The 24,624-nt window shown below is 46.0% G+C and overlaps 1 protein-coding gene across 2 annotated transcripts in view; it reads left to right on the top strand.

Moving 5' to 3' along the window:
* The first annotated feature begins 3,236 nt into the window (after positions 1-3,236).
* Positions 3,237-24,624, top strand: part of STIM2 (stromal interaction molecule 2) — a 162,445-nt gene continuing 141,057 nt past the window's right edge. For both annotated transcript variants that reach the window (XM_062213281.1, XM_062213282.1), the window contains exon 1: positions 3,237-3,751. In XM_062213281.1, the coding sequence (XP_062069265.1) occupies positions 3,373-3,751 (379 nt within the window). In that variant the 5' untranslated portion in view covers positions 3,237-3,372. The remainder of the gene's footprint in view (positions 3,752-24,624) is intronic.

Here is a 24,624-nt window from a genome sequence, read left to right as displayed (position 1 = left end):
GGAGGCAGCGCTCCGCACTTGTCCGAGGGGCGGACACCCTCACTGGCAGTCTACCCAGAGGATCAAAGGTGGGCGGGCGGCACGGCGCAGGAGGAAGCCCCTCCCGGCTTATATCTCGGGCTGGAATTCCCCACGCCTCCCGCTCCACACCCGCCGAGCTCCCCACAGACAGCCCGCCGCGGCCGCCCACGCGGTGACGTCATCCCGCGGACGTCGGGCGCCCGCCTCGCCGCCCACGCAGTGGGAGCCGGAAGCTCGGGGCGGTGCGCGCGCGCACGCGCACGCGCACGCGCACGCGCACGCGCGGCGGCCCGGAACGGCGCCGAGCCTGGGAGCTCGCGCACCTGGGGAAAAGCCGGCTGGAGGCAGCGAGCATGCGCGAGGCTGCCGCGTGGCGCAGGCGCCGTGCCTCGCTTGCGGCCGGAGATCCGGTTCTCCGAGTTCGGGCTGGCGACGCGTCGCGGGCGGCCCCGGGGAACTGGCGGGTGGGAGGAGGAGAGCGGGAAGGAGCCAGATCTTGGCGAGGGCGGGTTTGCTTCGGCGGTGGGGGGAGGGGGCGGGCCGGGTGCACGGATCCTGCCGTGTCCGTGTGCTTGGGTACGCCCCCGGAGTCTGGGATGTATTTGCGGGAAGATACAATCCAGCAACGTCGGCAAACCGCGATGCGTTCATTCTAGACTGAGAACATGCTTAGACTGCACGCCCGGAGCCTGGGGCCGGGTCTCCCCCGAGGGCTGGCAGCTGCCTGTGTGCCAGGCACCCAGCAAAGACGGGATCCTGTACTCTCCTGCTGCCAGCAGCAGTCCCGGGGTGCAGGCAGTGCGGGGTCCCCAGGGTACGTGGGGAGGGGGGACACCGAGGCTGGGGGAACCTGCGTTCGGGTCTCGCGGCTGGGAACTGGTGGCGTCGTCTGGGAAGCCCAGCGAAGTCTTGACTGGGTGACAACGAGGCAGCCAAGACAGTGGCAACCCGCGCTGGTGTGGGCAGGCTCAGGACGGACGTGTAATGTGGCCGGAGGACAGGACGGTGGAAAGCTACGGGGTGGCGAGGGAAACGGAAGGGACAGCGCGGACTGAAACCCGAGACGTAGGGGAAGCAGTTGCCTCACCTGAGCCTGGTTTTGCTAGGCTTGCGGATGGGAGCGCTTGTAGTTCCGGCACGGGCTTTTCCTCCAGAGAGGCGGACTTGTCTCTTGCACTTGGGTTTTTGCTGCGAGGCCGGTGACGCTGCATCTCTGTGCAGCAAGAAGGTACATCCTGTCAGCTCGTTTACCAGAGGGAAACTTCCCGACCGGTGGCCGAGATGATGTAAGGTGCAGAATTTATTCCTGGCCCCTGGCTTCCCCGAGAGGGATCTCGCGCTTGCTGATTCCCAACTCCTTGCTCGCTGTAGTAGAGACAGGGGTAAACTCCACTCCAAACCCAGTACCCTTTCAGCGCCAACACTCTGTCTTTCAAAAAGAAGATACTGTATCATCTTTGTTCAAAGAAGCTTGGCCCTGGTGACTTATTAATTTGCTCGTGGCTTTATATTGTTATCGCTGTAACACAGTACTACTCAATTTAGCAACTGATTAACTACTGGCTTGTATGAGTGCTAGCCTCTAATTGTTTAATGGGTGTAAATTTTATCTCCTAAGCAAGATTGTGAGATCCCCAGGCTGTCTGTATCCCTGAGTGCTGATTTAATTGACTTTCTCAAGTGTCTCTTCTGTGTTGAATTTCCATCACCCCTTACCCTGCCTGGCACATACTAGGGGCTAAGTGTTGAATGAATCATGCCTCCCGCAGAGCAGGGAACAAACCTCCTATTTTCTTTATATTTTTCTAGTCCCCTTGCAGAATTACCTTCTCCTGGCATTCAACAAATGTGTGACTTCATTGCTGGGCCTTTCAGCAGAGGAAGTAGAATCTCCCTGTTGCCAACTGAACACCCGTGCCCCCAAGAAGCAAGAAATGAGTGTTGATAGATTGATTAGCCTCAGAGATTGCGGACTCTTCTGAAACGTCCATCTGCTTTTCCACAATGAACAATATTCATGGTTATCTTGGCTAGGTTGTCTAAGAAATTCTTTAGATTATGTAATCCGAGTATCTTCTTGACTTCAGAAAGCAAATGATCAAAAAAAAAACAAAAACAAAAAAACCCAACCTCCAAAGTGACACCAAAACGCAAAAGCAAACAGAACCTTGTGTTTAGGGATCTTATCTGCAAATCTAAGCTGTGTGTTAATTCACAGGGCTTTAAATTTACAGTGAGAGTTCACTATATTTCAAAGGAGGTGGCCTGAAAAATGTGTTGGCAACAAGTTTGCCTGAGAATGGTGCTGGTTCTATCTACTTCAAACCAAACAGGCTGGACCAAAGCAGGACCTGCAGCTGAAAGACCTGGTTCACGGAACTTTCACCCCAGGCAAGTGACCCTAAGCCGCGTCTGCACCAGCCTTCTCCTGGCAGTGGGTTCAGAACAGCCAAGTCTCAGGGTTGGAGAGGTGAGGACGGCTTCAGGTCCTCACCATCTCCATCCAGCGGCTACTAGATGTGGGCCATCTCCCGGTTTATTGGCGGTGGGGCCCTGGGGACAAGTTCCTGAACATCTGTGTTCCTCTTGTAAAATGGGGAGGCCACCCAGATCCGAGAGCTACGATGCGCAGGTCTGCCACCTGCTTAGTTAGAGCCTGGCATACTGGCCCACAGCAAGCGCTCTGTTCAATACTGGGCAGGCACAGAAGCCTCCACGTCTTCACAGCCACTGGTAACCCCCAACTATACTGAAGCTCTGCAGACAACGGTCCCCGGACCCACGCACTTTTTGCAGCCGTCTACAAGGCCGTGACGCGCCCCGAGGACCTGGGAAGTCCCGACTCGACTCCCCGCCCCCTCGCTGCCCTCCCACCCCTAATCGCGTCGAGGCGAGCAGACGGCAGGGGGACAGGGCCTCCGCCTCCCCAGTCGCCCCTGCCCCGGCGCTTCCTCGAAGCGTTAGAGAAACCACCCCGGGGCGCGCCCGTCTGTCCGGGAACGCCCCCCTGGGGGCGGGGCTGGCGCCGCGCACGCGCCGCGCCGCAGCGCCGCGCCTGCGCCGTGGCGGCGCCGAGGGAGGCGGGGGATTGGTATGCGAGCGAATGTGTGAGGGGAGGGAGGCGTCCCGGCCGAGCGTGGTACTACGGCGAGCGCGGGCCGGAGGGGGCGGGGGGATGCGCCGCGGCGGCGGCGGCGGCGGCGCGGGCGCTGGAGCCGGGGTTTGGCGGCGCCAGAGCAGCGGATCTCGGTGTCGCCGCGGCAGCCGCGCCGGTGTCGCGCGCGGCCTGAAGACGCCGTACCTTTCTGCCCCCCACCTTTTTTTTTTTTTTTTTTTAAATAACCGGAACCAATGAACGTAGCTGGGACCCGAGCTCCAGAGGCCGCCGGTGCCGAGGGGACCAGGCTGGCGCCCGGCAGGAGCCCGCGGCGGGGGCGGCCCGAGGAGGCGGCGGCGGCGGCGGCGGCGCCTCACGGAGCGGGCGAGTGGCCGGCGGTCGCGGCGCCCGCTCCTCTCCCGCGCCCTCATCCCGCCGCGGCGCCCGGCCCGGCCTCGGGCTGGCGGCGGCGCTGGGCTGCGCTGCTCTTGCTCGGGCTGCTGGTGGCCGGAGCGGCGCACGGATGCGAGTTGGGGCCGAGGCACCTCCGCGGGCGGCGGGCGTCGGGCTCTGCCGGGGCGGGAGCCTCCTCTTCCTCCGCGGCGGCGGGCGAGAGCCCGGCGCTCATGACAGGTGAGGGCCTGGGGGGCGGCGAGCGCGGCCCGGGACCCCGACCCCCGCCCCGGGAAGGGTCCGCTGTCGGACGGCCGCTTCCCGGTCGCGGTCCCCTGCGCTCCGGACGCCTTCCCTTTCTAGCCGGACACCCCGCCCTGGACCTGGGCTCTCCGCGGCGCGGGGCTCCCTGGTCTTCCGAGCTGAGCACTGCGGCGGTTTCTCTTTCGTGCTGCAGCAGAGCCATCGGGGTCTGCAGGAGACGGGGCTGATTTTTGTCCCCCGTACGCTGCTAGGAAAAGTCAGCAGCAGCAGCAATGCGGTAGTGAGTCTGCCTCTGGTTGCCGCTTTTGCAAAGGCAGCGGGCGGCGAGGCTCAGCCGTTCGGAGCCCTCGGAGCACAGCGTCCCAGGGGAGGCTGCTCAGGAGGATTCTCTGAGAGCCATGAAACCGAATGGTATTCATGGTCCCGTGTTTGTGTGCATGCACGTCTGAGTCGAGTGTGTGTGCGTGTGGAGGGGTGGAGGGAGGCCCCTCTGAATGATGGAACGTCTTTGCTGGTGGGAGCATCCCTGGTGACAGAGGGTGCACAGAGCTCACAGGTGACCAGAGATGCACCCAACGTCGAGTGAGTGCAGGATATTCGGGGTCTGTGTATGAGCGGCACGATTCTGATCCACCGCACCGGCACCTTTTGGACTATAGAACGTTCTGGCAATTACTGCAAACTTGCAAACATGTTTTGGGAAGATTAAGTAGAAAATTGTATCCTCCAAAAGCCTTCCAGTGTCTCGTACAACAGATCTGTTGTGGTTTAAGTAATGCTGTAAGGATCCTGAGATAATTTCTTTGGGGAAAGAAGTGGAGCTAAAGTAATGCTGATTCTTTTTTCCCCTCTTACGAGTCGTGTGTTATTATTTTTAAAAGTAGATCTGCCGGTTGTCTGCATTAATTGAAATGTTATAAAGGGGAAAGTGGAACAAGATGATTTTCATTAATTAACCAAAGTGATAGTCCAGCAGGCGTCTGGAAGTTAACAGCTGCTCTGAGCAGTACTCTGGAGCCGTATTCTTAGAGCAGAGGTGCCATAGTCTAGGTTCCATGACAAGAGTATTCTTCTAGAAAGTAGACGGGTGTTGGTAAACTTGGTCAAGCAATTGGAAGTTGTAGGGTAAGAACGAAATCATCAGTGTATTTAACTTTGCCTTGAAACATATCAAAGCCCCACTGAAGAAGTTGAAACAGCAAAACCTATCACTGGAAGATTTGGATAAAATAATTGCAGTAAAATCAGTATTAGGAGCATAGTATAACTTGAGTAAGAGGATATAGATTGGCTAGTTAGCTGTGTGCTTGATACTTTTTTCTAAAGAAAATGTGGCAAATAGCAATATAATGAAAAATAGTGATTATCAGGAAAGTGGTGAGATGGGATCTTTAACTGCAAGTTTAATGCCTTATGCATGAGTGGGGGGCAGGGGGAGCAGAAGTATTTCGGCTTCTAGAAGCATTAGGACTGTGGCTTAATTTCTCTAGCAGAAAATTTTGATTAATAGATAATTGGCTTTATCAAAATATAACTGGTAGAAGGGTCAATGATTTGCGAAATTTAGTATTTATTGACCACTAACAAATATATTTGATACTATTTCAGAACTTCAATAAGCTATTTCCATTGTTTTTAAGGCTTTAACATTTCTCTGTTTTATGGTATTGTGAAAAAGGATGAATCTCACTGGATCTAAAGTGGTCGATCACATGAGATGAGAATGCTGTAGTTTGTAAAGTGAGTTACCACCACCACCGTCACCACCATCACCACCTGGGATTACTTCTGATGCTCTTACTCTTACAACAGCATTGCTTTTTTTTTTTTTAACAAATTAAAATTTTATTTAAAGTGTAAAGTCATAAAACTACACAATGTACAAATTGCAGTAACCTTAATGTTTACATACATATAGTCAGCAGCACAGGATCTTGAAAAAGGTAAATTGAAAATACATAGTGAAGTTAGAATATCCTGAAAATTTTGCTTGTAGTATATGGCTTCTGTAGGGCTCCTTTCCAATTAAGATTGTATGAACAGTGCTTTTATGGCTCAATTTGTAAACGTTGTGCGAAGCTCAGACCATAACTTATTAGTGCTGTTGTACACTTCAGAAAGCAGAAATGTAGACCGAACTTGCAAAAATACTGCCGTGTCATAGATGGAGATGGAGTAGAGCATCTGTAATAACAGACCTAAGCCTCATGTGACTTTTGAAAATTGAAAATTCTTGAAAGAATTCTGAGAGAACAGTTCTCTGTCTCCTAATTAAGGTTGCCATGTAACTGTCAGAATTCTTAAGAGCTCTGTAAAATGACATCCACAATCATTCTTCTATTTTTCTCTCCAGATTATATTTTAAATACTTAACTTTAGAAGCTTTCTAAAAGTTTGCACCTTAAAAAAACATAGAACACATTCTTCTCCACTAAAGTTTGGCTCTCAGCGGTTTTCTTTAGGGGTTTAGTGTATTTTGCCTGTGCTTAGATTTGAGCAAACCAAGTGTTCTTATAGAGAAAAGCGGTAGCAAGACGTGGAAATAAAGATTCATCATCATAATGAACGTAGAATTGTATTTTCTTTTCCTTCTTTTGTTTTGCTTTTTCAGAATTCAATGTGTAGCTGTTTTTGGTCATGTGGACCCAGTATTTGTAATGTTATGTAGTAAGGATTTAAATTACATATTTTTTAGGGATTGGTGACTGGGCTTGCTGATTATATTCTTCAGCAGTGATTTAATAATTGAAAACTATCCTTTTTTTTTTTTTTTTTTTTTTTTTGCCTAACAAATTTAGAACCAGTGAATTGATCCTAGAGGGGAGTGATTGATCTCATCCAGAGATGGTCCCTGAGAAATAGTTTATGAAGGGGAAGTGACTATATGAAATTTTATTGTGATAAACTATACAAAATAATTGAAGCATTACTTTTTTGTTGCATGTAATTGTCAAATAATTTCTAAAAATAAATTTTAACTGGAAATATTTGCTTCTGTCATTTTTGTCATTGAAGTAAGATTTTTGAGCAGCTATATAAAAGTTTTAACTATAGCATTTCACTTATTTGGTATCTTATTCAAAATATAAAAATGCATATTTTAAAGCATATCTTTTGTAAGTATTAAAATCTCAATGAAAGTTTTAAATTTTTTTTTTTTTTTTTTGACAGGCAGAGTGGACACAGAGAGAGAGACAGAGAGAAAGGTCTTCCTTTTGCCATTGGTTCACCCTCCAATGGCCACCGCGGCTGGCGCGCTGCGGCCGGCGCACCGCACTGATCCGATGGCAGGATCCAGGTGCTTCTCCTGGTCTCCCATGGGGTGCAGGGCCCAAGGACTTGGGCCATCCTCCACTGCACTCCCTGGCCACAGCAGAGAGCTGGCCTGGAAGAGGGGCAGCCAGGACAGAATCGGTGCCCCGACTGGGACTAGAACCCGGTGTGCCAGTGCCGCAAGGCGGAGGATTAGCCTATTGAGCCGCGGTGCCGGCTTAAATATTCTTAATTCAAAGTATAATACCATTTGGAAGGACCACTTTACCTAATAATGTAAATACATTTGTGTTGTGGGCTTTCCTAATTTTAGATGGAACCATCTCAAATTAGCATGATGGTTATTGGAAAAGTCTTAAGCGGAAGATTTAATTATCTCATTTTGTGTTCCTAACATTTACCCAGTGAGCATTGTTACCTTACTATATAATTAGTAGTTGGCATGTGTATTGCCTATTTAAGTTGCCGTGATATTTTTATAGTGGATTCACATATGTTAATGTTTATGTTGTGACAATAGTTAAATTCACAGTGTATTTCACATAGTATTGGATACCTTTGTTCTTCCTTTTGTGAAGTTGCTCTTTCTGAATTTGCCTTATGATTCCGTCAAGCTTTCTGTCAGTGGTCTTTTGCTGTATTGTATTTTCCTCCTCTGTATTAGTTAGTAGCAGTCCTTTTCTTCAGCAGTGTTTGCCCTCAGCTGTAACTGTATTGCAGGTGCCAACTACAGGATTAAAGAATTTGTTTGTATCCATTTGATCTTGTCTTTTTTGAACATTCAAGAATTAGTGGCAGTTTTTTTTTTTAAAGATTTATTTATTTATTTGAAAGGCACAGTTACACAGAGAGAGAAGGAGAGGCAGAGAGAGAGAAAGAGAGAAAGTCTTCCATTCGCTGGTTCACTCCCTAATTGGCTGCAGTGTCCGGAGCCAAGCTGAGCTTCTTCTGGGTCTCCCACGCGGGTGCAGGGGCCCAAGGATTCGGGCCATCTTCTACTGCTTTTCCAGGCCATAGCAGGGAGCTGGATCGGACATGGAGCAACCAGGACTCAAATGGGTGCCCATATTAGATGCTGGCACTGCAGGCGGTGACCTTACGCCCTTCGCTAAAGCATGGGCCCCAAAGAATTAGTGGAGTCTTAAGGGTCTGGAAACCTTGTATCCCTTGCTGTTCTTGAGGATACCATGGCAGAACTGATTGGTCCCTGTTGGGAATCTCATGGCCCAGGAATGACTTAGAGGACCAGTTGGCAAAGTGAGTGCAAGATTTAGCTGAATTTTATGGAAAAGAAGGAACCGCAAAGGAATTCTTTAATTTGGTGAAGGCCTCCTTTGTACTTTATGTTTTTAGATGAATGTATACTTTTCTTTTGAGTGGGTAGATCAAGCATTTTGGATATTGGCCTAGTCATTGGTGATAATATGGAGTGAGTACATTCAAAATAACTTATATTTCTGTAGGTGTTAAAGTGTAAACTGGTTATAAATCATCAGCAAGCCATTTTTGCCATTAAGTAGAGGTTGTGCCTTACCTTAAGATCTGCCTAGGAGATTGCTTTTCAGTTGATCAGGCTTCATCAGCCAAGCAGTTACTAAGCACACGCGAAAGACCACATACTAGGACTGGAAAATATTACAAAAGAGGTGCATGGTCTGCTCCTTAGGCATCAGAGTAGTGTGGGTTAGGTACTAAGTATACTTATTAACCTTTTACTGGGTGTCACTATTGTACTATTCGCTCTCTGCACATTAGTGCCTTTTTTTTTTTTTAAAGATTTTATTTATTGTATTTGAGAGGTAGAGTTACAGACTGTGAGAGGGAGAGACAGAGAGAAAGGTCTTTCTTCTCTTGGTTCACTCTCCAAATGGCCGCAATGGCTGGAACTGCGCTGATCCGAAGCCAGGAGCCAGGCGCTTCTTCCGGGGCTCCCATGCGGGTGCAGGGGCCCAAGGACTTGGGCCATCCTCTACTGCTCTTCCAAGCCATAGCAGAGAGCTGGATTGGAAGTGGAGCAACTGGGACTAGAACTGGCACCCATATGGGATGCTGGCGGCGCAGGTGCTTAACCTACTGTGCCATGGCGCTGTCCCCCGGTGCTTTGATTCTGAGACAACTCCTTTAGATACGCTCTTATCTTCACGTAATTGATGAGAAAACTGGCGCAGTAACTTGCCCAAGGTCACAACCAGCAAGTAGCAGGGTTCCATGCTGATCTAAGTCTCTAATTCCAAAGCTTCAATTCTTTTCCTTTTTTTTTTTTTTTTTTTAAAGATGTGTTTCATTTATGTGAGAAACAGACTGACAGAAGGGTAGAGAGAGCAAGTTCGATCTACTGTCCACTGGTTGTCTCCCCAGATGACTTCAACTGCTACTACTGGGCAAGGCTGAAGCCAGGCCAGAACTCCTTCCAGGTCTTCCTTGTGGATAGTAGGGGCCCAAGCACTTGGGCCATTTAATGCTGCTTTCTCAGGTGCATTAACAGGCAGCCAGGACTCAACTGAGGCTTGGATGTGGGATGGCGGCTGTGCCACAGAACTAGCCTTAAAACTTACATTCATTTACTTTTTTTTTTTTTTTTAAAGATTTATTTATCTGAAGGGCAGATATACAGAGAGAGAAGGAGAGAGAGGCCTTCCATCTGCTGGGGTTCACTCCCCAAATGGCCGCAATGGCTGGGACTGGGCCAAACCTAAGCCAGGAGCCAGGAGCTTCATCTGGATCTCCCATGTAGGTTCAGGGGCCCGAGTACTTGGGCCATCCTCTACTGCTTTCCCAGGCGCATTAGCACGGAGTTGGGTTGGAAGTGGAGCAGCTGGGACTTGAACCAGTGCCCATTTAGGATGCCAGCACTGCAGGCAGAGGCTTAAAGTACACCACAGCATGGGCCCTAAAACTTTTTTCTTAACTGTTAACTTCTATGCATCGTTATATAAGCAACTAAAGGTAGTAGGATATACTGATTAGCACCATAATGGGCTGCAAAATGGTAGGGATAAGAAGAGGCTATTAGTGTTAGTTGGAGGAGGATAGGATTTGAATTTGAGGTAGTTTTTTTGTTTGTTATGATTTGTTTATTTATTTATTTTGAAAGAGCAGCAAAATGAGAGAGAGAGAGATATCTCTTCCATCCTTTGGTTCATTCCCCATATGGCCACAACTGCCAACACTGGGCCAGTCTGAAGCCAGAAGCCAGGAGCTTTATCTGGATCTTCAACTTGGGTAGCAGGGGCCCACACATGTGGGCCATCTTCTGGTGCTTTCTAAGGCACATTAGCAGGAAACTAGATCAGAAGTGGAGCAGCTGGGACAATGCCGGCCCCAAATACAATTTTGATAGCCAAAAGTGATATATTTGCCATAACGTGTCTGTATAAAGCTTTTAGTATTTTGTGTTTTAAAATGTGCTTATTCCTTAATGAAGGAGAATTGCTTTCAGTTTGAAGTAGTCGTATAACCAATCAGAGTTGAACTGTTCGCTTATAGCTACAAATAACTATTTCCATGTACTGCCATATTACTTGTTTCATAATTAATTAACTTTTGAATTTCATTCCTGTTTAGGTTTCAAGCTTGACCTATAGATGATGACTTTGGATGCCGAATCTGGATGGTTTATTCTCTTACCCATCTAGATGTTTATGTCAGGAGATATTGGATAGTCAGTCTGTCTTGATTATTTCTGATCCTGCTTTCAGGGACTGGTGTTTTTTTTGTTTGTTTGTTGTTTTTTTTTTTTTTTTTTGACTGGTTTCATTGTTACTGATTTGAAGGTGGTTCTCTCCTAAGTCTGTTCTCTGTCTAGTGTTCCTCTAGCTGAACATTTCCTCCTCAGGGAACTTCAATACTAGGAAAGCCTAGTTGGGGGCAGGGAGCCCTAGGCCAGAGATTGATTTGGCTTCCGGCTTTACTTCATTTAGCCCTTGAGGTGATGCTGCTCAACCGCCATGGCAGTGGTTCGAGAGTAATTTCTGTGCCTTGAGACTTTGATAGTCTTGCTGTTTAAAGTGAAGCAACTTCAGAATTGGGGCTCAGAGCAGCTGCACACTGTTTGATAGGGGCTGTTGAGTGGTTTCTTAAAAATCATCCCCGCGTTCCCCCCAGGGAGCTGCAGCACCTGGTAGCAGTTGACTTGGTTACCTGGGCTTCATCTTGGAACCCAAGTGCTATCTCTGTCCAAGTGTCTTTTTGCATAGAATTGGGTCTCTATTGTGTGCTCATGGATCTTAGCCTCTGTGCAGTTGACCTTTATTTCCTGTAGTCAGTTCACTGTGTTTCTCCTTCACTCTCTGATCTTCTTGAGCATGTCATTATGTGGAATGCAAGTATTTCAAAAACTGTTTCACTGAATTAAGTGCTGAGTTTTTAATTTTAAAAATTCTTGAAGTAAATATTTGTGATTAAAAATACTAAACAATTTATTCACAAACCAGTGGTTTGCAGCTTCTCCATAAGAACAGTTTTTTTTTTTTAAATTTAAACCCTTATTCAAAATTGTTTTTTTTTCTAATTCATATACTGTGAGCTTCACAGGTCCATATTTTAGCTTTTATGTCTTCTTTTTGCTACTGTTTCTCTTCCCTTTTTGCAAACATCTGACATTGAGTAACTAGATACTCTTAATCTGCCTTCTTATTCCTCTTCTCTAGCACTAAACTTCTGACCTGCCATTAATGACATATTTGTCATTTTTCCCGTTTCCCCACTGTCTTTAGCTGTTGTTATCTTTAGCTCTTCTTTCTACTTTGACATCGTGCGTATTCTGTTAATCCTTGCTATTTCTTTCTTCTGGATACTACATTATAAAAATTTACTTTAAATCTTTATCCAACTGCAGTTAATGATTCTCCTTGCTGTTTTTTTCAAAAGATGTATTTATTTGTTTGAAAGCGAGCGAGGAGAGGACAGGTAAGATGGAGGTGGAGATGGAGACTGTGAGGGATACAGAGGGAGTGAGAGAGAGATTGATTCCATCTGTGTGTGGTTACTCCCTAAATGATCGTAATAGCCTAATCTGGGCCAGGCCAAAAGTAGATACCAGAAAATTCCCCCTGGTGCCCCCACGTAGGTGGCACCCAGGTACTCGGGCCATCTTCTGCCTTCCTAGGAGTGTTAGCAGAGAGCCAGATTAGAAGCAGAGTACCCGGGAGTGGCGGTGTGACCCACTGCACCACATTGCTGGCACCCTGTTGCTGCTTTTGAGTTTGCCTTTTTTTTTTTTTAAAGACTATTTGAAAGAGTTACAGACAGAGGTAGAGACAGAAAGAAGGGTCTTCCATCCTCTGGTTCACTCCCCAGATGGCCTCAATGGCTGGAGCTGCGCCCATCAGGAGCCAGGAGCTTCTTCCGGATCTCCCACGCGGGTGCAGGGGCCCAAGGACTTGGGCCATCTTCTACTGTTATCCCAGGATACAGCAGAGAGCTGGATCCGAAGAGGAGCAGCCAGGACTAGAACCGCAGCCCATATGGAATGCTGGTGCTTCAGGCCAGGGCTTTAACCTGCTGCACCACAAGCCAGCCCCTGAGTTGCTTTGATGTATCTATCATAGTGGGTCTGAAAAAAAGCTATAGAGGATGGAAGGGAGAACGTCAGTCTTTGTGAATATGTGTGTCTATGAACATGTAATTTTCAACATTGTTTAGTTATTTTTTTTCTGTGTCAGTTTTGTGTGAGGAACTGGATTGTAAGGATGTTGAAATGGGCCGGTGCTGCGGCATAGTAGGTTAAGCCTCCCCCTGTGATGCCGGCATCCCATATGGGCACTGGTTTGTGTCCTGGCTGCTCCTCTTCCGATCTAGCTCTCTTCTCATGGCCTGGGAAAGCAGTGGAATGTGGCCCAAGTGCTTGGGTCCCTGCACCCAGGTGGTAGACTTTGGATCAGCCCAGCTGTGGCTGTTGTGGCCATTTGGAGAGTGAACCAGTAGATGGAAGACCTCTCTCTGTGTCTCTCTCTCTCTCTAACTGCCTCTTAAATAAAATAATAATTCTCCAAAAAGATGATGAAACTGACCACTTTTATTGTTACAGTAACAATATAAACCTGAAACAATTATGCAATCCAGGAGTGGATTGCATAATCTAAAAAAAGTATAAAAATATTCTTTTATTTAAAGATGTTATTTGAGAGGTAGAGTTATAGACAGTGAGAGGGAGAGACAGAGAGAAAGGTCTTCCATCTGCTGGTTCACTCCCTGGATGGACGCAACGACTGGAGCTGTGCCAATCCGAAGCCAGGAGCCAGGTGCTTCTTCCCGGATTCCCATGTGGGTGCAGGGGCTCAATCACTTGGGCCATCTTCTACTGCTTTCCCAGGCCATAGCAGAGAGCTGGATTGGAAGATGGGCAGCCGGGACTTGAACTGGTGTCCATATGGGATGCCGGCACTACAGGCGGAGGATTAACCTACTGTGCCACAGCCGCTGTCCCAAATGTTGTTTTTCAAAAGGCCACTACTGCAGTATCTTATCTGGCAGCATTGCTACATTTACTAAAATTACATGTTAGGGACATCTGCTCTCCTGTGTTTTTCAGCATTATTTACAATAGCCAAGATATAGAAACAACCTAAATGTTGATGGATGAATACATAAGGAGAATTTGATAGATACACATATAGAATATTATGCAGCCTTGAAAAAAGAAGGAAATCATGCCATTAGTGACAACATGGTGTGGACCTGGAGGAGGTTATGCTAAGTGAAATAACCCAGATACAGAGAGACACATACTACAAGGTCTGGCTTATGGAGAACTAAAAATGTCAAACTTAAATAGATACAGGTTATGGTGGTTACCAGGGACTGGAGGATGGAAGTATAAGGAAAGGTTGATTGGGGTTACAAAGCTCCAGTTTTTTATTTTTTAAAGATTGATTTATTTTATTTGGGAGGCAGATCTTCCATTCCCTGGTTCACTCCCCAAATGGCCACAGCCGCTTGGGCTTGGCCAGGCTGAAGCCAGGAGCCAGAAGCTTCTTCTGGGTCTCCCACGTGAGTGTAGGAGCTCAAGGACTTGGGTCATCTGGTGTTTTCCCAGGCACATTAGCAAGAAGCTGGAATGGAAGTAGAGCAGCTTGGATATGAACCACTTCCCATATGGGATGCCGGCACTGCAGGTGGCATCTTTTTTTTTTTTTTTAATTTCTTAAAATTAAAAAAAAATTTTTTTGACAGGCAGAGTTGGACAGTGAGAGAGAGAGAGAGACAGAGAGAAAGGTCTTCCTTCCGTTGGCTCACCCCCCAAATGGCCGCTACAGCTGGTGTGCTGTGCTGATCCGAAGCCAGGAGCCAGGTGCTTCCTCCTGGTCTCCCATGCGGGTGCAGGGCCCAAGGACTTGGGCCATCCTCCACTGCCTTCCCGGGCCGCAGCAGAGAGCTGGTCTGGAAGAGGGGAAACCGAGACAGAATCCGGTGCCCCGACCGGGACTAGAACCTGGTGTGCTGGTGCCACAGGCGGAGGATTAGCCTATTGAGCCGTGGCGCCAGCCCCTTCCCTCCCTTTTTTGAAAGAGTTAGAGAGAGGTAGAGCCAGAGAGAGAGGTCTTCCATTCCGCTGGTTTGCTCCCCAAATAACCGCAACGGCCAGAGCTGAGCTGATCTGAAGCCGGGAGCTTCTTCCGGGTCTCCCATGCGGGTTCAGGGGCCCAGGGACTTGGGCCATCTTCTACTGCTTTCCCAGGCCATAGCAGCTGGATCGGATTGAGGAGCAGCCAGGATTCCAACTGGTACCCAGGATGCTGGTGCTGCAGGCTGGGGCTTTAATCTGCTGCACCACAGTGCTGGCCCCTGTATTTCTTTGAAACTTACATTTATTTGAGAGGGAGAGATGTCTGTTGGTACTAGTTCACTCCCCAAATGTTCTAACAGCCGGAGCTGGGTCTGGCCAAAGCTAGGAGCTAGGAACTCTGAGGGCTCTCGCATGGGTGGCAGGGACCCAAGTGCATGAGCCACCAGGTGCTGAATCTCAGGTGCACGTGAGCAGGAAGCTGATTTGGAAGTGGAGGTGGGACTCAGACCCAGCTGCCCTGATGGGTTGAAGGCTTTCCAAGCAGGCCTTAGCCCAGTGGGCCAGAATACCTGTTCCCTGTACCGGTTTTCCAGTCTGCCAAACAGAAACTTTTGATTTATGTTTGACTGTTTCCTCTTTTTTGTACTATTCTCATTGCTACACAATAACACTTAACTAAATCCTCTGGGCTAGAGGACTGCCTAGTCCTTGTAACTTACCTTGTACTGTCTTATACTCTATTTCCTTTAATAAAACTTTCAGTATTTCCGATTAATGGCAGTTGAACCTAAACTTTGTGAATTTCATAGTGGAGAAAAACTCTTGCTGATCATCTGCATAGCACAAGTATACCTCAGCAAAATTAGGTTACACACCTGATTTCCTCCTTTATTCCTTTGCTTCATATTCCTTTCATTCTAGCACACCCTCTGCATCTAGGTCCATTCCAAAAGTTTGTTCGTTGAGTCGGTAAATACTTCTTGAGAATATTCTGTGTTCACCCAAGTTGTACACAAGTTGGGAGATGTAGTGATGGGAAGAGTTTGATGTGGCTCCTGATCTTGTAAAGTTTTTTAAAGTTATCCTCAATTGAGGTGGGCGTTGTGGATTTGGGGTGGCCTGCTGCTTGGGATGCTCAAGTTCTGTATCAGAGTACCTGAGATGAAGTCCCATATTTGCTTCTGGGTCAGCTTTCTTTAATGTGCCTGTGAGGCAGTAGATGATGGTCCAAGTACTTGGTTCTCTGCCATATGTGGGAGACCCAGATGGGGTTCCTGGCTCTTGGCTTCATCCTGGCCCAGGCCTGATGGTAGTGGACATTCAGAGAAGTGTACCAGTTGATGGAAGATATCTCTCTGTCTCTGTCATTTTGACTTTCAAATAAATAAAAAAGTGACAAACATTAAAAAAAACCTCAAGTTATCCTTAATAAGTTGTAACTTTTTAAAGTTTGGAATTTTCTTAACAGGTTGTTCATACCTTTCTTACTGCAATTCCAACTAGATAGGTCTACTTATATTGTGACAGGTTTTTTTCTTTTTTACTTGCTTGATGTATCCATCATTGTATCTTTCTTTTCAAAGTTTACCAAGCATCATAAATACTTCTTTTTTTTATTTTAAAGATTTATTTTATTTATTTGAAAGAGTTACAAAGAGAGGTAGATACAGAGAGAGGTCTTCCATTTGCTGGTTCACTCCCCAGATGGCCACAACAGCTGGAGCTGTGACAATCCAAATCTGGGAGCCAGGAGCTTTTTCCAGGTCTCCCATGTCTGTGCAGCGGCCCAAGGACTTGGGCCATCTTCGCTTTCCCAGGGCGTAGCAGAGAGCTGGATTGGAAGAGGAGCAGCTGGGACTAGAACCCGCACCCAGGTGGATGCCGGCACTTCAGGCCAGGGCTTTAACCCACTGCGCCACAGTGCTGGCCCCCATAAATACTTCTTGATTGAAGGTTTGTTTTTGTTACTGTAGTTGTTTATAGCTTAGATGTGTATAGTGATTAATGGTTTATAAGTACTACTTTGTCATAGTGTATCCAACTTTAAAATAGATGAGAGTTAGTCTGGAATATCTTGTGACTGAATCACTGACATCTCTTCTTCCCTAAGATGTCCTTATTGGCATTTAAAAATTTGTGTGTATTAACTACTTTGAGGAAGAATTGTGACGCATCTTTGTGACTGCTGACTTCTAGTAGAAAAATACGATAGGATCAACTTTCAGTTCTTCATTTACATAACCTGAGCAGTTAGGGTGGATATAAGAGGTCTTCAGAAAACTTGTACAGAATGCACAAGATGAAAAAACTGAATGGATTTCAGAATTTTTACAACAGAATAAACCCATCTTTTCATTTCATTTTTTCACAATTTCTTAAAAAGTCCTCTCCTGGATTGCTCATTTGGTTTTAGTCAGAAACTCCCCTTTACTTTAGTAATCTCACATCTTTTGATAGAGTTGCCAGTAATTAAAATGCTTACTTGAAAGGTCATTTTATTCAGCTTGAAGTCTCATAAACTTCAGAAACTATTTAAAAAGTAGGGTTAATGTGAAGCTAGGAGGAATAATGTCTGTTAGGCAACAACTGTGAGGTTACATTGTGCTGCTTAGTTGGGGAGTTTATTTATTCATGACTGTTTGAATGTCTGCTATGTTCTGGGCAGTTTTTTTCTTTTTTTTAATATAGGTGCTGTGGAAATAGTAGAAAACTAAATTAAGTCTGCTCTCACGATTTCACTTTTAATGTTCTGGCTATTTGTTCTGCAGTTGTAATGTTGCTATGTACAGTATATGAGCTTAGAACAAACTCTCAGCTTCCTCATTTTATAATTACCACTGATACCGGTGTAGTTTCCTTTAATTGAAGCTGAATGGCATATTGGTTTTATTAATCTTTTTATTCGTTTATAATATCAGTTATACGAGTCACAATGATAAATCTCTGTCTTATACAAACAAAGCATATGCATATCTTCTAAACTTTAACTTAGTATGATTGCTCTAGGATTAGAGAGAACCCAGATGGATGAACTCCTTGTCCTGTGTTTTTGTTATATGCTATATAACAGCTTTTCTCTTTTTAAAAATTTTTATTTGTTGGGCTGGTGTTGTGGTATGGCGGGTAGAGTCGCTTCCTGTGATGCCGGCGTCCCAGGTGGGCTCTGGTTCGGTCCTGGCTGCTCTGCTTCCTGGTCTAGCTCTGCCCAAGTTCTTGGACCACTGCACCCATGTGACGGACTCCTTTGAAGCTCCTGGCTCCCGGCTTCAGACCTGCCCAGCTCCAGCTGTTATGGCTATTTGGGGAGTGAACCAGTGAATGGAAGGTCTCTTTGCCTCTCTTTCTCTCACTCTGTAACTCTGCCTTTTAAGTAAATAAGTAAATCTTTTAAAAAAAGTTTTGTTTATTTACTTTGAAAGAGTTAGAGAGGAAGAAACAAAGAGAGGGATTTTCCATTCACTGGTTCACTCCCCAAATGGCTGCAACTGCCAGTGCTGGACCAGGTGGGAGCCAGGAGAAAGGAGCTTCATTTGGGTCTCCCCCGAGGGTGCAGGGGCCCAAATAACGGGCCATCCACTACTGCAAGTGGAGCAGCCAGGACACAAATCGGTGCCTATATGGGATGCCTGCACGGCAGTGACTACCTGCTATGCCAAAGCACATCCCCCCCTGCCCCCCAATCCCTGCCCATGATACTGTTTTATGGGGTCTACTTTTTTTTTTTTTTTTAAGATTTGTTTATTTATTTGAAAGGCAGAGTTATAGAGAGGCAAAGGAAGAGAGACAGAAGTCTCGCATTTGCTGGTTCACTCCCCACATGGCCACAGTGGCCAGACCTGGTCTGATCTGAAACCAGGAGCCAGGAGCTTCTTTAAGGTCTTCCACAAGAGTGTAGGGGCCCTTGGGCCATCTTCCACTGCTCTCCCAGGCTGTAGCAGAGAGGTGGATCACAAGTGGAGCAGCTGGGACTTGAACCGGTGCCCATATGGAATGCTGGCACTGCAGGCTTACCGCTACACCATAGTGTTGGCCCCATTATTGGGTCTACTTAATATCTTAGAGAAACTTGCAAGTATACTGGTCCTCTGAATTTAATCAAATTTATGAGTAATGTATGATAAATTGTTCAAATTTGTTTATAGAATTATCCAGTAGCTTTTATAGTGTGCTGAGAATTGTGTTTTATGTTTTGAAGTCTTTAAAATTTGTTTTCAGGGAGGTGACTGATAATCGTGATAGAGTCATTGTAAGCTGTGAATATTGAACTCAATAATTAGAATTTTTTTTTTCTTCATCAGTAGAGTAGTAAAGGAATAAAGAGCTGTTAGGATATTCCAGGCCTCTAATTTACAATGTAACAAAATGAGAATAGGCTTTGCTCAGGAATGAAAGGATAATAAGATAAGTAAGTCTTTGTATTCAGTTTTCAAGATTTGTAGATAAACAGCAGCTGTTTTTAGTTAAAGACAAATTCCAAAGCAAGACATAGTATGTTTATAGATAGTCTTTCCTAATCATGATGGAAATGTTCCTGATAAATCTTAACCTAGTGAAATATGAAATTCAAAAACTAAGGTCTTTTGGGGAAAATGCACTTCACAGAGTCTATAGTCACACAAAAAGCCCTTATTTATGTTTGCTAAAAAATTACCATAGTAAAGAATCATCTGCAGGTTATGGATTAGTAAGAAAAGTTAACTTCCATTTATCATCCTTTTATTACAATTGAGGATTTATAATGTAAAAAAATTATTTTTCTGATGGAGGTATTTGAGAGGCAGAGGAGCCACAAGGGCTGGCGGACTGGGGCTACAGAGAGAGCTCCCATTCACTGGTCCACTCCCCAAACACCAACAACTTCTGGGGTAGGGCTGGACCGACTCTGGAGGTTAAGAACTCAGCCAGGTCTCGCACGTGATGGAAGGGACCGGATTAGTTGAGCCTTCAGTGCTCCCACTCATTGTCTGCATTCTCAGGAAGCTGAAGTCAGGAGTTAGAGCTGGTGTGGGAGCTCCAGGTACTCTTCTGATAAAGAATATAGATGTCTGTAAAAAATGTTTTTGAATTTATTTTCATTTTATTTGAAAATCAGAGAGATAGGTCTTTAATTTGCTGCTTCACTGCCCAGATGTCTGGAACAACCAGGGGTGGGTTGAAGCTGGGAGTGTGGAACTCAGTCTGCATCTTCCCACATGGTTGGCAGAGACCCAGAACTTGAGCCATCCTCTATCTCCCAGGCTGCTTATTAGCAGGGAGCTGGATTGAAAGTGGAGTAGTCTGGACGCAGTCACTCCTGTGTGGGATAGGGGTGTCCCAAGCAGTGACTTAAAGACTGTTCTAAATATCTGCCCCAGGACATGGGACTTTTTTTTTTTTGAGGGGGTTATTTATTTATTTATTTGATAGGCAGAGTTAGAGAAGGAGAGACAGAGAGGGATTGTCCATCTGCTGGTTCACTCCTCAAATGGCTGCAATGGCAAGGCTGAGCCAGGCTGAAGCCAGGAGCCAGGAGCTTCTTCAGGTCTCCTATGTGGGTTCAGGGTCCCAAGGACTTGAGCCATCTTCTGCATTTTCAGGAGCATCAGCAGAGATCTGGATTGGAAGCGGGTCTTCCAGGACTTGAACCAGTGCGCACAAGGGATGCTGGCACTGCAGGCCGTGGCTTAACCTGTTGTGTCACATTGCTGCCCTCAGTTTGGGCCTCTTTTTTTTTTTTTTTAAAGATTTATTTATTTTACTTGAAAATCAGAGCTATACAGAGAGGAGAGGCAGAGAGACAGACAGACAGACAGACAGAGGTGTCTTCCATCTGCTGGTTCACTCCCCAATTGGCCTCAACGGCCAGAGCTGCGCCAATCCGAAGCCAGGAGCCAGGAGCTTCTCCGGATCTCCCACTTGGGTGAAGGGGCCCAAGGACTTGGACCATCCTCCACTGCTTTCCCAGGCCACAGCAGAGAGCTGGATAGGAAGTGGAGCAGCCAGGACCTGAACTGGCGCAGCCTGCTCCTCTTAACCAGCATCTTAACCACTAGGCTAAATGTATTCCTCCCCCCAAATTTTCTCTAGCTTGTGAGATGCTTGAGAACCTGTTTCAGATTCTGGTAGATGCTGTGTTCACTAAGAAGCATATTAGTGTGCTACTTACTAGTCAATTGTAAAGTTAGCTATCTTTATTTATTTTTTTTTTTTGTTGCTTGAAATTACTGGTTATACCTCTTAAAGTCCATAGTGGTCTCAGACATGCTGATTAATATGAATGACTAAAACAGGAAAAGCTTTGAGTAGATTTAGTTGACAAGTCTCTGAATGTTCCACTAGTATGGCTGAAACATCTTCAGTAATTCACAAGATATTCTTTGAATTCTGATTGTAGAGACACGTCAGGAGACCTGACAGTATTGGGCATTCTGTCTCCATTGTGTTCCTGCCACCTAGATGGGTCTTTTTGGATTGTAGCCTTTTAGCCCTTTCCCAGTTTTCAGACATGGGGTACATGCTTTAATCTTTTTTTTCTCTTCTCTTCTCTTCTCTTCTCTTCTCTTCTCTTCTCTTCTCTTCTCTTCTCTTCTCTTCTCTTCTCTTCTCTGTCTCTCTTTCTCTTTGGCTCTCTCTTTCTCTTTAAATTTATTTATTTAGTTGAAAGGCAAGGAGAGAGAGAGTGAGAGTGAGTGAGTGAGTGAGTCCATTCTCTGGTTCACTCTCCAAAAGCCTGCAATGGGATGGGGCTGGACCAATCTGAAGCCAAGAGATAGGATATGCTTTACTCTTACCAGTGTTTTGATCCCTCCTTTTTCTAGTCACCCTGATACAATTCCCACAATTGTGGAAATGTTAAACTATGAATACATTTCTGGTTAATGGAGTTTTTCATAAATTGCAATGATCATTCCAGAGGATTTTCTAAATTCTACAGTAATTTCTTTAAAGATTTATTTATTTTATATGAAAGTCAGAGTTAGAGACAGAGATCTTCCATCTGCTGGTTCAGTCCCTAAATGGCCACATCAGCCAGTAGTGGGTCTGAGTCAGGCCAAAGCTAGAAGATAGGAGCTTCTAGGACTCTGGGACTCCATGTGAGTGCGGGAGACCAGGGACTTGGGCCATCTTCTGATGCTCTCCCAGGCACATTAGCAGGGAGCTGGATCAGAAGTGGGACAGCTGGGATTCAAACTGGCGCCCATATGGGATGCTAGTGTTGCAGGCAGCAACTTAACCTGATATGCCACAACACTGGCCCCTACAATAATCTGTTTATGACTCTTAAGTAAATGTCTTTATTTAATATACTTGCTGAAAATTGACAGTTTGGTGGTCAAAATAATACAGTATGAATATCTGCATTAGTTTAATGACTTTGGGAATAAATGTATAACATTTCATATTGGGTGAGGAATTTTTTTTTATCACTTAACATCTTTCTTTTTTTAATCCATTTCCTCTAGTTCATTTTCTGTGTGGAGATGATAAACAGTAAATTGTTGTCATTTTGTAGACAGTAGAGTATTTTTTCAATATCAGCTCTCTCTCTCTATATATATATCCTTCCCAATTTCAAGGTATCTTTTAAATTAACCTTTTGGTTTGACTTACTTGATTTAAGGTGGTCATAATTCGACAATTTGAGCAATGCTTTCTGACCTTGTAGCTTGGTTTGTTGTCTTCCATTCATTTTGGAAAATCCCAGTTGTTGCCTTTTCAGATAATTCCTTTGACCTTTCTCCCTTTGCAATTCCATTTCCGTGTGTGTTAGACTGTTATTATCCCATGACTGTAGGGTGGCTCTCTGGTTTATTTTTTACTTAAAAATTTATTTATTTGAGAGGCAAAGAGACAGACAGCGAGGGACAGGGAGAGAGTTTTAGTCTACTGATTGATACTCCAAATGCCTATGATGGCTGGGGCTGGCCCAGGCTGAATCCAGGAGTTCAGAACTCAGTCCAGACCTCCTGTGTGGGTGGCAGGGACCCAACCACTTGATCTGTCAGCAGTGCCTCTCAGACAGAGTTCTCTACTAGCAGGAAGCTGGACTCAAGAGTGGAGCCCAGATTTGAACCCAGGCGTACTGGAGTGGGATATGGGCATCCTGTTTGTTATCTTAACTGCTATGGCAAATGGCTGCCTCATTTCTTTTCTTTATAAGCACCCCCTCAGGGCTGCCACTGTGGTGTAGTGGGTAAAGGAGCTACCTGCTGCTCCAGCATCCCATAGGTGCACTGGTTCGAGTCCTGCCTGTTCCACTTCTGATCCAGCTCCCTGGTAATGTGCCTGAGAAAGCAGCAGAAGATGGCCCAAGTGCTTGGTTTAGATGGTTGCTATTGAATTGTCTTAAATTGACTATTAATCCTATCAAAGGAATTCTCCATTTTTGATAATGTGCTTTTTAGCTTAAAAATGACAGCTTGATTCCCTTATAGTTTCCATGTCTCTGCTTAAATTCCCTGTCATCCTGTTGTCAGATCTTTCAACATATTAGACTTTCCTCTAGATCTTTTTTTTTTTAAAAAGATTTATTTATTTATTTGAAAGACAGTTACACAGAGAGAGAGAGAGAGGAGAGGCAGAGAGATAGAGAGGTCTTCCATCTGATGGTCCACTTCCCAGATGGCTGCAGCAGTCGGAGCTGCACCGATCCGAAACCAAGAGCCAGGAGCCTCCTCTGGGCCTCCCAGGCGGGTGGAGGGGCCTAAGGGCCTGGGCCATCCTCTACTGCTTTCCCAGGCCACAGCAGAGAGCCGGATTGGAAGTGGAGCAGCCAGGTCTCGAACTGGCGCCCATATGGGATGCCGGTGCCTCAGGCCTGGGCATTAACCCGCTGTGCTACAGCGCCGTCCCCTCCTCTAGATCTTTTAAAATGTATTAATTATAGTTGTCTTAGTTGCAGCATATGGGTCGTGTTGTGTTTTTTTCTGTTGTTTGCTTTTTCTTCTTGACAGGGAGCTTTTTTTTTTTTTTTTTAGAGGCTTATTTGAAATGGGGATTGAGGGAAGAGAGAGAGAGAGAGAGGTCTTTCATCCACAGTTTCCTTTCCCAAATGACTACCAGCAAGGTCTGGGCCAGGCTAAAGCCAGTAACCAGAAACTTCAACTGGGTCTCCCATATGGCAGTAGTGGCCCAAGCACTTGGACCATCTTCCATCTTCCCAGTCCATTAGCAGGGGCTGGATCAGAGCAGCGTACCGGGACTTGAATTAGTATTCCCATACCGGATACTGGCCTCACAAGCAGTGGCTTACTTCCTGTGCCACAATGCCATCTTTTTTTTTTTTTTTTCTTGCTGTTTTGATGTCTCAAAACTTGTGATTGAATGATAGAACAGTTGAGATGGAGGTGAATATTATCTATGTCCAGAAATGGGTCTGCTGCTTTTATCACACTGTACAAGAGGTTAAGTCATTTTGTCACTCTTGAGCTGGATGTAGCTTTGCTGTTAATGTCATCTTCAGTGCACCGCATACGTGGAGTTTCTCCAGTGGGGGGTTGCTTCTGTTTTGTGCTTTATGTGGCATGAGCAGTGTTCTGCTCCCATGGCAGTTTTGAGCAGCATCCTGTGCTGCAGAGGGCTTTTCTCTGTACGTGGTAGGTTTGTGGTGAGGGTGGAGGAGGTATTGGTTTTCCTCTTTTCTCGGTCTTAGATAGGGCTTGTGAGCTGCCCCTAGGCAATGGTACCTTTTCATTCTTCTCTCCTCCCCCACCGTGTAAGTGACAGCCAAACTCTGCCCTGTGTTTGAGGTGGCACTGAAGCCAGAGAGAGTTTTCAGTTCTTCCTTCCTGTGGAGCATATGTCTGCTTAGTTTTTGATGCAGGATCCATGGGTTTAGAGGGTTTCTTGAACCTCTGCTGAAACCATAGGCTTTTTCTTTCTATCTCTGCTAGAATCAGGGGATAGGTCCTGGGGGTAGGAAGGTATCCCTACACCTGCCTCAGAAGTTGTGGTCTGTCCTTGATGTCAGATTGCAGTCAATCCTGGCTTTTTGGTTTGTACGCTGTGCTTTCCTTCCAGGTTTTAGATTGTTTTCTCTTATCCTGGTACACAGCTGTATTCCTCTTCTAGCTCTTGACTTCCTGTTTAT

Source organism: Lepus europaeus, chromosome 16 (genome assembly GCF_033115175.1).
Source record: "Lepus europaeus isolate LE1 chromosome 16, mLepTim1.pri, whole genome shotgun sequence".
NCBI lineage: Eukaryota > Metazoa > Chordata > Mammalia > Lagomorpha > Leporidae > Lepus > Lepus europaeus.
Note: the sequence above shows the minus strand (reverse complement) of the source record. Positions and strands in the feature narration are given on the sequence as shown.